At 53.0% G+C, this 12,735-nt stretch overlaps 1 protein-coding gene across 2 annotated transcripts in view; it reads left to right on the top strand.

Annotated features, from left to right (window-relative positions):
- CYTH3 (cytohesin 3) overlaps window positions 1-12,735 on the top strand; it is an 89,214-nt gene that overhangs the window by 63,604 nt on the left and 12,875 nt on the right. For both annotated transcript variants that reach the window (XM_080830506.1, XM_080830505.1), the window contains exons 3-5: window positions 1,419-1,483; window positions 2,022-2,088; window positions 10,534-10,652. In XM_080830506.1, coding sequence (XP_080686632.1) covers window positions 1,419-1,483; window positions 2,022-2,088; window positions 10,534-10,652 — 251 coding nt within the window. The remainder of the gene's footprint in view (window positions 1-1,418; window positions 1,484-2,021; window positions 2,089-10,533; window positions 10,653-12,735) is intronic.

Raw genomic sequence — 12,735 nt, 5'->3', positions numbered from 1 at the left:
GACGTGTGACTCCAGAGTCACAAAGGGCACGTGTAGACAATGGCCATAGTCCCCAAACGTGTGCTCTCTCAGGTTGAATCAGTCCCCATTCATTTGCCAAAATCCCAGGCACTAGAGCCCGCCGTCGCACTTCTGGTGCGTGGATAGGCTCTGAATGAACTTACAGACTCGTCTCGGGGTCGGGCCAGGCCCCTGCGCGCCCACGGGCTGGTGGGAGCAGGATGACGGGACGCGGGCAAATGCCATGCTTGCCGGTGTCTGTGTCCTCGGAGCCCGTGGTGACAGGGCCTCCCTGGAGAAGCAGCGGCGCCCCACCACCCCTCAGGGTCACAGTGTCAGCGACCGTGGCAGGAGGGACTCAGGAGACCAGGCCTGCTTGCCTGTGGGGCTTCTGTGGGCGCGTGTGAGTCGGGTGTGTGGCTCCCCCTCGGGAAGTGCCCTCAGCTCTGTCAGGCCAGAGCGAGTGTGGCCCCGCGGCCACGTGCTGCTGGAGCAGGCCTCGTCCCTCCTCAGCCCGCGTCTGAGGTCTCCGCTTTCTTGGCGAACCAAATAAGTGTCCCAAGTACACATTTCCTTGTGTTTGAAAGATATTTTGTGGGACTTTTTCTTGTAAGGTTTACCCTTCATTCGTGTAAAAATCACTGTCCCCAGAATGGGCGTTTTGCTTGAAGAGTAAGGATGTATTTTAAGGCTCATGGTCCTAGTTGGACATTAGCAAGAAGAGCGCCCGTGGAGGCCCAGGTCGCCCTAGTGACCGCATCTTTGAGTTGAGAACACCGAGGCCCAGAGGGGTTAAGAGGGTTGCCGGAGGTCTCTCAGGTAGTGAGTGGTAGAGCCACGTGGGGGGACACGGAGCCTGTCCCTTCTGGTGTTCTTGGCAGGTCCAAGCGCCCCCGGTGGGTTTGGGGCGTTCTGCTGGGGGCCTCCTGGGCTCTGTCCATGGTGCTCAGTCTCGGGCACAGACTGGTGGCTCGGGACCTGACACTGGTCTCAGCACCTCGGCCCCTGGTCTTTTCCCCAGAGGAGAGGGAGACCGAGGCTGTGAAGAAGGTGGAGGTAGGGGGTGGGGTGGCCGGGGCCGGCCGAGGAGGGGCAGAACAGCCACCGTGAGCGAGCTGAGGGCTCCCGGCTTCCCTTTGCGGTTGTGTTTTACACACAGTCTAGAACCTGCCCCAGTGACCCGTCCGAGCTTGCTCTGGTGACGGGCGGACAGATGAGAATTGTGCTTTCTCCTGAGTTGGGGCCGCTCCGACTGGATGGAGAGTACTGGTGTTTCTGTCCCTGGGACGTCCACGTGAGGCGTCAGGGAAAGCTCGTGTCTGGGAGGCTGAACTTTCTCTGAGTCTCGGAGGGGGGCGGTAGAAAGCCCCCCCCACCCCCGCCCCCGGCCCACAAATGTCGGTCTGCTTTTTTGGCAGAGGCTGAAATATGAAATCGCTGAAGTGATGACTGAGATTGACAACCTGACTTCAGTGGAGGAGAGGTAAACAGTCGGCGCCCCATCGCTGAGTTACTAACCTCTTCTCTCCCCGCCTCAGCTGCCGGGTGACCACAGCGGGGGCAGGATGGTTGGGATCTCGAAGTGGGGCAGCTGTTGTGGGGCTGTTGGTGCCTCGGCTCTCCACCCCTCACCCCTTCCTGCTCTCTGCGGAGGAGTCGGGTGCTGCCCCGGGGGCCGTGGGTCTCCTATCCCTTCCCTGGAAGCACAGGCCCCTCCGAGTTAACCTGGGCAGAAGCCGCCTCTCTGTACAGCAGGGGACGGTGCTCTCCTTAAATTGCTCTTTGTCATTGTCAGCTTTTTCTGAAGCAGGAATCAAGCGTAGGGAAGAGCCCGGCAGCCACGCGTGCCGCCTCTGCGGTGGGGGGTGGAGGGGCGGGGATGGGGGGCGGCGGGGCCGGGGGTGGGGGGAGCCCGGGTGGTCTTCTGCACTGAGGGGCTGGCCGGGGAGGCTGCGTGCCCTCCTGCCCTCAGTGCAAACGTTCGTTTCGCTAACGATTTCTTAACTGTTTGAAATGTGTAGCAAAACTACCCAGAGGAACAAGCAGATAGCTATGGGGAGGAAGAAATTCAACATGGATCCCAAAAAGGTAAGTGGACCTGCCAGTGTTCCGGCCTGCGAGAGGTCGCGTGAGTCACCGGTCTGATCGGCTCTCACTCTGGACGGAGGTGGTCACGCCCCCTCGTAGATACTGAGTGGGAGCTAAATTGGTGTCGTATAGGGGCTGTTGGCGAGCGGGGTGAAGCACCGGCATCCGTCGCCCTCGTCCCTGGACCCGAAGACCATTCTTCGGGTGTGGCTCCGGGTGAGGCCAGGCCCCGGCAGCAGCGGGCGTGGGGACGCCCTCGGTGGGGCCAGGCTGAGCCGCCTGTCCTCCCACTGCCATGCGGCCCAGGGGACCGGCGGACAGGGCTGCACCTTGCGTGTCTGCTCGGGGGCTAAATGGTCCAAGTCTGGAGACTTTGCACCTTCCGTTCACCTTCGAGAGCAGATGTCCGTGTGACGGGCCGGGGAGCTCTCCTGATTGAAGCCAGCACCAGGTCTTCCTTTGAGTTGGATTTTCTAGCAAAATGCCTGAAAATAATGAAACCTGCAGCACGTAGGGGCGTGTCTTTGAGGTTGAAGCAGAAGACTCAGCAGAGCCTGTAAACGCTTTGTGGAACACCGGGCTCGGCTGCGGGACTGTTTGGTTCTGACACAGAAGCGTGGAGCCGGGCCAGCCACCAGGGCTTGTGGTCCCGGAGAGGAGCACCGTGTCCCCGTGCAGCTGACTTCATTCCGCCATGATCTTGAGGTGGCAGTCGCATCACACACCTTCCTTGGCATTTTACTTACTTATTTTTGGCATTGAGCCTCTGTGCTAATTAATGATTTGTTCGTTCAGTAAATGTCGATTGCAAGGACTGCACTGTGCAAGGTGTGAGGTCTGCACACTTGGATTTCTAGGTGCAAGCGCGGTTGCAAATGGTACGTAAAGAATTGGCTTGCCAGCGTGCCTGCTCCTGGGCCTCATCGTGCCGGGCTTTGTTCAGCTGGTGTCCTCCCAGCTCAGTGCAGTTTCCCGTCGCTTCCTGAGTCTCTGCGTAGGGGGCATCTGCAGCCCCAGATTGGAATGCAGCGCGCTCCAGAAGGATTCTGTGAATTTGGTAATGACGAGGTTTGGAGTGAGAAGCGTTTTGTTGTTGTTGTTTTTCCTTTCTGGAGAAGCTGAGTTGACAGAGTTGGCTTAATCAGCAGATCCAATAGGCACTGGCGGCATCTTGAGAGGCGCTTCGCGGGGTGGGGGTGGCGGGGGGACAACTGTTTTGAAACCCGGACCTTCGGTTTTACGGTGCAGTGCGGGATAGCACGTCCCCCAAGTCCATGGGAGCGTCCACGGCCTCCCCACGCCGCGTGCAGACACACTGGTGTTTCAGGGATGCCCCCACTCCGCGCGGTGCCAGCCTGTCCTCTGGTTCTGCGCTCACTGGGTGTCCACCGAGCAGTGCAGTCGGGAGGGCCGGCTCACGCTTCTTGAGAACTTGCCACAGGTCAGCAGCCGCCGACGAAGGCCTGGAATCGGCACGCCTAACCTCACTGGGTGGGTTCCGTTTTCATGACTGGGGCACAGATGGGGAAAATGAGGCACAGAGCCTCTAAGACGTGCCCAGTGTCCTGAGCGAGGAATCCGTCTGACTCGGGCCTGTGACCACCGCACTTCGCTGGGCTCCTGTGGGGCCCTGGGTGTGGTTTGGCGGCACCCCTGGGAGTCCAGCCCTGCGGGGTCTCTCCACCACATCCGCCCGGGCAGCAGCCGTGTTACCTGCCTTGCCTGGGCTGTGGCCGGGCTGCTCCACGGGCTTTGTTCTGCCTGTATACCCCCCCACCGGAGAGGTTTTTAAGATACTGGTTATTGGTTCTACCCAATAACTTATTGGTAATTATTGACAAATTTAGTCTGCACATGGCCCTTTGCTGGGGAAAAATAATAATTCCCTTGTCTTCCAGATGATGATGACACTTGGGCTGCTGTAACAAAATACCATAGACTGGTGACTTAAGCACTAGACATTGACTTTTCGATCATTCTGGAGGCTGGAAGTCTGAGCTCAGGCTGCCAGCGTGGCTGGGTTCTGGGGAGCGCTCTCTTCCCGACTTAGACTGCCTCCTCCTGAGTCCTCAACTTGCAGAGAAGAGGCAGAGAACGCCCCCTGGTGTCTCTTCTTAAAAGACCCCTCGTTCCATCAGATCCCGGCCCCGCCCAAATGGCCCCATCTGACCCTAACTGCCTCCCAGGGCCCAGCTTCTAACACCGTCACACTGGGGGTTAGAGCTTCAAGATAGAGATCTTTGGGAGACACATTCAATCCAAAACAGCACGGGGCGATCTCACGTGCAGTGCGAAACAGGCTCGCATCAGAGACTTTCTGGCCAGCAGGAACTATTTGAAGTCACAGAGTGGTGACATTCTGAACGGGAGCTTCTGTTTCTGTAGGTACATGCGATACACAGGCAGCACTTGGGGTTATAAATGAGGAAGAGGAAAGGTTGAGTCAAGGAAGGTGGAAACATCCTATAGCTTCTCTCTTTCATTCCCAGTTTCCTAGAAATGCCTTAAAAAATATGACATACGAATCTGTAACAAGCAGGTGTTCACCCAGTCGACTAGAAATTGAGGGAACCCTGGAAGATAAAAGATGAATGGTGGCCCAAGGGACACTCAGGAAAGATTGACTCTAGGAAGGGACAGCCACGTCAGGGGCTCCGCTCCCTCAGGCAGCCCGTGTGGGGCGTGGGACTGCAGAGGGGACATCCAGACTGTTTACCCTTGGCTGAGCTTGTGCCGAGCAGCTGTGTGTGCCCCCAGGTGGGAGACGCAGGTGTCTCTTCTCTGCTGGCCTCACTGAGGAGGAGGAGGAGGAGGAAGAGAAACACCCGCTCCCAGAGACCAGCTTCTGAGCACCCCAGCTGGCCGCATCACCTGCTCCAGAAGCAAACGGGGTTCAGTTGGGCTACCAGAGAATCAGAAATACAAAGGTAATCACCCAACCAGGAGTCACCAAATGTATGAGCTGCTTGACCCTGTGAAAGAGACATGAAATGCCACAAACAGAGCTAACACAGGAGGAGTCATGGAAAGTAGGATGTTTTGTATATTATAAAGCTCATCAGAGATGATGGGGTGGAGGCGTCTCCTTGGTGCAGGGAAGGGGAGTTGTGGAAAAGACCCTTGGAAGCGAAGAGCCAGCTCCCTGTGAGAACCCACCGCTCCGGTCTGGGATGGGCACATGGGCAGGGCAGATCGAGGCTCTCCTGTTCTCCGTTGCTCTGCGGAGAACCATGAGACGGTGGGAGGCAGGTCTGGCCACTGTGTTCATCGAACAAAAGTCCCAGGAAAAGAGAATAGAAGACAGAGTGGAGGGTGAAATCCTGGAGTATTTCAGAGCTAGATGAAGATAAAGTCCTCAAAATCAAAGGGCTCACCAAATGCCAACCAGGATAAAATTTTCAGACACTGATCCATAGAAATATCCAGTAAAATACCAGAAAACTTACGGATGAAGAGAAATTCACTGACTTTCCAGGGAGGAAAGACCAGATTACCTAAGAAGAAACCAGGATCACAACAGGAACACTGGATCAAAGACAGAGGGAAACTGTTCTCCAAGGTCTATGGAAACGTGCTTTAAAACCTAGAGTTCTGGAGAGGCTGGTGTAGACGTGCAAAAACCAAATAAAATAATAAAAGCCAGCATTCTGAATCACAGCTGTCACCCGTGTGTGAGGAGGCAAGTGAAGACATTGCAGATGTGCAAGGACTCACAGAGCTGCTGACAGCTTCCCTGAGCTCTAGAAATCGTGGTTGGAGCAGGGCGTCTGTAAACAGGACAGGAATCCAGGATGCAGGATGAGACCAGCAGAACGTACGGTCAAGTCTAAAGGAGAGTTTGATTGTTGAAAGAATGTTTTAAAAATTAAAGTCCCGGAGGTGCCTGGGTGGCTCAGTCGGTTAAGTGTCTGCCTTTGGCTCCCATCACGATCCTGAAGTGCCAGGATCAAGTCCCGCATCAGGCTCCCTGCAGAGCGTCTCCCTCTGGCCCTCCCCCTTCTTGTGTTGTCATTCTCTCTCTCAAATAAATAAGATCTTTAAAAAAAATTAAAGTCCCAGATTAAATTAAAGTCCTCAGTACAGTTGACCCTGGAGCAGCGCTGGGTTTGAGCTGGAAGGGTTCACTTACCCGTGGAATTTTTTTTTTTTTTTCAGTACATACAGTACAGTACTGGAAATGTGTTTTCTCTTCCTTAAATTTTCTTAGTAACGTTTTCTTTTCTCCAGCTGACTGTTGTAAGAATGTTACTGTAATATTGTGATACTATTATAAGAATACAGCATATAACATATAAAATGTGTCAATTGCTCACATAATGGGTCAGGCTTCTGGTCAATGGTGGGGTATTAGTAAGGTTTTGGGGGAGTCAAAAGTTAAATGCAGATTTTCGATGGGGGGCGGGTATGGGGACCCATAACCCCATACCCCTTAATGTTGTTCAAGGGTCAGCTGTTTGTAAGTAGCAAGGGAGAAGGGAAGCAGGTAAAGGTTGGCTAAGGTTTTGTAGATGTTCTTGGATGAACGTAACTTTAAATATTAAAATTTTATTAATTTTTTTAAAGACTTATTTATTTGTCAGAGAGAAAGTGAGCACAAGCAGGGGGAACAACAGGCAGAGGCAGAAGCAGGCTCCCCGCTGAGCAGGGAGCCCGATGCGGGGCTTGATCCCAGGACCCTGAGGATCCCATGACCTGAGCCGAAGGCAGAGGCTTAACTGACCAAGCCGCCCAGGTGCCCCTAAGTATTAAAATTTCAAGAGCAACCACTAAAAATAGGGATAAGATAGGATTTCTAAATTACTAGGAAAAATTGCATAAAGAAAACTTAATTCAACAGAAGGCTGAAAAGACATGAGAAATACCTAGCAAATATGAAGGCTCGGAAAGGAGTGGTGACAAACCCATAACCGCCGTCAACTTGATTGGGCTCAGTTACCTCTTAAAAGCACCTTCACATTGGGTTGAGGAAGCAGTGGTGAAACGCAGTTGTGTTCTGACTGAGACACACACGGAACAGACCCGGAGTGTGAGAACAAGGAAGTAGGAAAAGATATACGAGGTGTAATGGGTTGAATGGTGCCCCCCTCCAGTAGATTCTATGTTTGCTTTTCTAAATGATGTATTTTTAAAGACTTTATTTATTTGAGAGAGCTAGCACAAGCAGGGCGAGCGGCAGAGGGAGAGGGAGAAGCAGACTCCGCCGAGCAGGGAGCCCGATGCAGGACTCGATCCGGGAGCTCGAGATCATGACCTGAGCCCATGGCAGATGCTTAACCGACTGAGCCACCCAGGCGCCCCCTCCAAGCGAAAAAACATGAACATTGTCTAATGATACTGGAACATTTCCTTTGTTTTATTAGCATTTAGCTAGCGTACTCGGGTCCCAGGGCTGCTGTAGTAAAGGACCACACTCTGGCCTGAAACAACAGAGGTGTGTTGTCTCACAGGCCCCGGGGCCAGAAGCTCTGGCGGCATGTGCTCTGGGCCTCCCTCCCAGCTGGCCACAGCTGCTGGCCATCCCTGGTGTGCCTCGGCCTGTGGACCCACCATTCTGCTCGCAGCCTGTGTGTCACATGGACGGGGTCGCACATCAGCGGCTTCCTTGTCCTCCTCTGCTTCTGCCTCTTTGTCTTTCCTTTCCAACACAGTCCCGTTGTCTTTCGTAACTGCTCTCTTTGACTCTGGCTTCTGGCTCCACGTTCTCTTCTGGTCCCTGGCCTGGGCTCCCCCCTCCCCCGCACCGTGTTTTCTGGTACCTGTTGGAAAGGGAGCTGGAGCTTGCCTTGGGGCTCCCCTGGCTGCATTCTGTAACCTGGAAGCATGGAAGAGGTGACCTTGGGCGGGGCCTACTTGATCTTCTCAAATCCTGGTTTCTCAGGCTGTTGCATAGCCTCCCCAAAGAGCTCCCGAGTGTTTGAATTTTAGAGCAGGTCGTGAGCATCCAGAGCTCGGGAGAGCCTCATCCCCAGGCTCGTTCGGTTCCGGGCTGGGCCTAGGCCTTTGGAGTGCCTGGGACCTTGTGACTGTGGAAATTGCCAGGCCTCAGGACTCTGGGGGCCGCTGGGAGGCTGAAAAGAGCACAGGGCAGGATGGACTCAAGCCTCTGTCAGAGCCCCCCACTCCGCCCTTCCCCCCGGCCGGGGAAAACAGAGTCCCGTCAGCAGGCCGGAGGAGGCACGGGGACCTGACTGCAGGACAGCCTGCTGCTGGGGTTCTCCAGTGCTCGGCATCCCCCCGCCCCCGGCTGGCCAGTATGAGCCGAGGTGGGCATGAAGGACCAGGCGGGGGAGATCACACCAATTGCCAGCCAGGCACCCATCCCCCAGGGAGCACCTGCTTCCGCTGGCCCTTGGCCCCAGGACCTTGGGCTGCTTTGGTTGCTCTCTCTCCTGTCCCTTGCGGTTTGGTGGGGAGGGGTGGACAGCAGGGTCTACCGATTCCACCTGCCGTCGGTCTGTGTGTCCTTGGGACTCGGAGTCGAGAGAGGCAGACTGGGGCTGCTTTGGCCTCTGACCTCTTGGCCAGGGATGTTAGGTGAGACTGTAACTGTCTGCCACCTGCCCAGAGCTCCCCTCCCGCACAGAGCCCTGCCTCGCTCACCCTGGGAGCTGGCTGCCCACAGCACCTTGTTTCTGGGGCCTTGCTGGACAGGCGTGTCCTTGGGGTCGGAGTGCTTCCTTACGGTACGTGCACGTCCTCTCATGAACAAGATGATCCCCAGGAGGCCCGGACTCACGTGCGCTCCCACCAGAAATAGAGAGTTAATTTAGGATCATCAGACATACTGATTTTTTTGGTAAACTTTTTGAAGAACAGCATATGGTGCGCAAACTTTGAATGCACAGCCTGACGAATTTTTACACATTAAAATCCTTGCGTAACCCAGAGCAAGATGCGGGGTCGGCGTCAGGAGTGTCTTTCTGGTGTCTCTGCCTGGCGAACAGGTTCCACGCTGCATAGAGCGGTGTGGAATTAAGGTGCATTCCGTGTGGTCCTTCACTCCTTGTCACGTCTGTCGGACGCGTCGATGTTCTGGTGCATTTATCCTCTCGTGTTCCCCCGCGTCGTGTTCCCTCGTGTGGAATCTGCTGGAATAGATTTCTCTCTTCTCCTGTTGGTCAGACGTTGCTGGGTTGTTTTCCTGTTTGGGGGAATTCTAAATAAGGCTGCTGTGGACATTTACGTGTTTGAAAAAAAATAGCAAGGACTCTCGGAGGGACCCTGTGGTATGAGGGAGCCCCGGTCCTGGGCACAGAGGGTGGTGGCTGGACAGTCTTCTTCGAATTTGTAGAAACAGGCAGATGGAGAGCGGAATCCCCTTCCAGCTTTGCAGCCTGCGTTCGGAATCCAGCGCACAGGCTGGGTCAGAGGGCCACGGTCGCCCTTCTTAGGGCTTCTCAGGAGAGGAGCACGGCTGATCGGGCCAGGGAGGCGCCTCTGCAGCCTTTCATTTCAAAGTTGTCACCTGAGCCCTTGACGACTTTCATGGGTGTGGATTTGCACGGCTTCAGCTCCGTGGCACAGGCCAGTTACCGTGCTCAGCCACAGCCCACAGATCTCGTCAGTGCCGCTGCACAACGGACTATCTCCTCACACAGCAGACGTGGCCACAGGGTGTCCAGTGGCTCCCACGTGACAGGACCCTCCTCCCCCACCCGCCCAGCCCGGTGTTCATCCGGGCCTTTCCCTCATCCACTGGCCGTGAGGGGTTCCGGTCATCACGTCTGCATTCCAGGCAGGAAGGAGGGAGAGGGAGCTGCTCACGAGTCCCGAGTCCCTTTTGATCAAGAAAGCATTAGCTTCCCCGGGTCCTCTGTCCGGACTTCTTTCCGACCAGGAACATGATGATTTGTCGAGGAATGGCAAGGAGGAAGGGGAGCTTGGGAAGGGCGTGGTTGGCCGACCGTCTACAACACGTTCCCCTCACACACAAACCAGATCATTCTCCCGAACTTGGGAAATCCGGTATCATGAGTACCTCTGCCTTTGTAATCTCTAATACTTTCTTTGTGATTTTATTTTTAAGATTTTGTTTATTTGACAGACACAGCGAGAGAGGGAACGCAAGCAGGGGGGAGGATGCAGAGGGAGAAGCAGGCTTCCCGCCAAGTAGGGAGCCCAATGCTGGGCTCGATCCCAGGACCCTGGGATCAGTCCTTGAACTGAAGGCAGATGCTTAACAGCTGAGCCACCCAGGCGCCCCCTTTTGATGCTTTGTTCAGTAACCCCTTTATTTGTGTTTTAGCCCATTTAATTGCCAGGAAGGAATGAATGTGCTTTTCTCTGATGGACAAAATGTAGTCCGGAGTGTGAGAATGAGATTGTCCCGGTATTTTTGCCGTGTCTCAGCCAGTAAGATCATTCCTCTAGATGTACTTGTGTCTTTGAAAAATGAGTCTGGGCGACCCTCCTAACCAGAGCTTCCTTTCTTATGTCCTTCTTCAGGGAATTCAGTTTCTAATAGAAAATGACCTGCTGCAGAACTCCCCAGAAGACGTAGCCCAGTTCCTGTATAAAGGAGAAGGCCTAAATAAGACGGTCATTGGGGACTATCTGGGAGAAAGGTAAGTTGAAGGAGAACCAGCAGCCCAACCTGCGCCCGCCCTCCACGTCAGGGTCTGTCAGTTACCTGCGGGCATAGGGGCGCACGTGCTGCTCCCCTCTACCGCGCTGGCCCAGTGCCGTCATAGCCTCCCCCTGCCCTTGTGGGGAGAGAGGTGTGGGTGCTCTGGGGCCAGGCGGGGGCTGTGATCTCTGAAAGCCCTTACTCAGGGAACCACGGCGGGACTGAAACTGGGCTGCCCCTTCTCCATACCTCAGAAAGCATCTTTTTTTTTTTTTAAAGATTATTTGAGAGAGCACATGCACATGAGTGTGTGAGCATGTGGGGGGCGGGCAGAGGGAGAGAGACTCCCAACCAGACTCTCCACCAAGCACAGAGTCTGACACGGGGCTCAATCCCATGACTCTGCGATCATGACCTGAGCTGAAATGCTGTAATGTTGGATGCTCGACTGAGTCCCCCAGATGCCCCCCTCAGAAAACATCTTAATCTTCTCTTATGATGTGCTCAGAAATAGACCAGATCTCTCAGTGGTTTTCTTCCCCCTGTTGCTTGGGGTAGGAGTGAAGGTGGGAAGCTATTTTTTAAACGGAGAGCAGCTGGTTGGGTCTATAGCCCCGGCCTTCTTTAATTAAGGGTCCATTGGCTGTGCGTAGCAGAGGTTGGGGCGGGCATCTAAGGCAGCGCATCCCTGAGTCAAAGACCAAACAAAAGTGTTTTTAAACAGGAGCCCAAGAGTTGCTTACCTGGAGTGGTTTCTGTTTCTAGCTTTTTATTAAAAATAGTTGATCAAAGATGGAAAGCAGAACACTTCCTATCTCATTCTGTGTGGCCAGTAGTACTAGGTACCAGAACCAGAAATAGCACAAAAAAACGAAACAAAATGAAAGCCCTACAGAGCAGTATCTCTTATAACTACTGAAGCAAAAACCATCCACTAACTCTCAGTAAATCTAGCAGTACAGACAAGTGATCATACACCAGTACGTTCACCGCATGCATGCCTTCATTACCCCAGGAATGCAAAGTTGGTTCAGCATACGCAAGTCAAGGTAATATACAGGATCAGTAGACTAAAGAGCAAACCCACATGACCATCGCAATAGATGCGGAGAGGCTTTTGGCAACAGTCACTGCTTTAAGATAAAAGCGTTCAACAAACCAGGAAAAGAAGGGAACTTCCTCAGTATGATGCAGGCACCTGTGAAACCCACAGGCAGACTTCATGCTTTCTCCTGAGTGAGAACAAGATACGGTTGACTGCCCTTGCCACTTCTCTTCAACGTGGTACTGGGAGTTATAGTTAAGCAAGAAAATGAAATTAAAAGCACCTGGTTTGGAAAGGAAGAAATAAAACTTTGTTTACAGAAGACAGAACTGTGTGTGTAGAAAATCCTGAGGAATCATTAAAAGTGTTAGAACTAAGAAACAAGTTCGGTAAGGCTGCAGGATACAAGATCAATATGTGAAATCCAGGTATAGTTCTAAATGGTAGCAATGAGAAAGCTTGGAAAAGATATTAAGAAAAACAGCTCCATTTTATAATAGCATTAAAAGAAATAAAATACTTGGGAATAAATTTAACAAAAGAGGTACAAAATATTTAGTCTTAACTAGAAAACTGAAGAAAAAAAAAAGAAAAGACCTACGTAAATGGAAAGATATCCCATGTTCATGGATTGGAAATTTGAGCTACAGAGTTTACTCATTCCCTATTAAAATCCCAGCTAACTTATTGGTAGACATTGACTTACTCATCTAAAATTAATGTAGAACATCATGGGACCCAAAATTGCCACAATCTTGGAAAAGAAGAACAAAGTTGCAGAACTTACATTTTCTGATTATAAGGCAGACTAAAGCTACAGTAATGAAGATGGTGTGGTACTGGTATAAGGATAGACTTCTAGGTCATGGAATAGAATTGGGAATCTAGAAATACACCCTTAGATTTTTTTTGTCATGTGATTTTTGACAAGGGTGTCAGGACAGCTCAGTGGTGGAAAGAAGAGTCTTTCAGTGAATGGTCTGGGACACCTGGATATCCACATGCAAAAGAGTGCCATTGGACCACTCAGGTTCCA

The sequence above is a fragment of the Martes martes genome (assembly GCF_963455335.1).
Source record: "Martes martes genome assembly, chromosome: 18".
In the NCBI taxonomy this organism is placed as follows: Eukaryota; Metazoa; Chordata; class Mammalia; order Carnivora; family Mustelidae; genus Martes; species Martes martes.
This window is presented reverse-complemented; position numbering and strand designations above follow the sequence as displayed.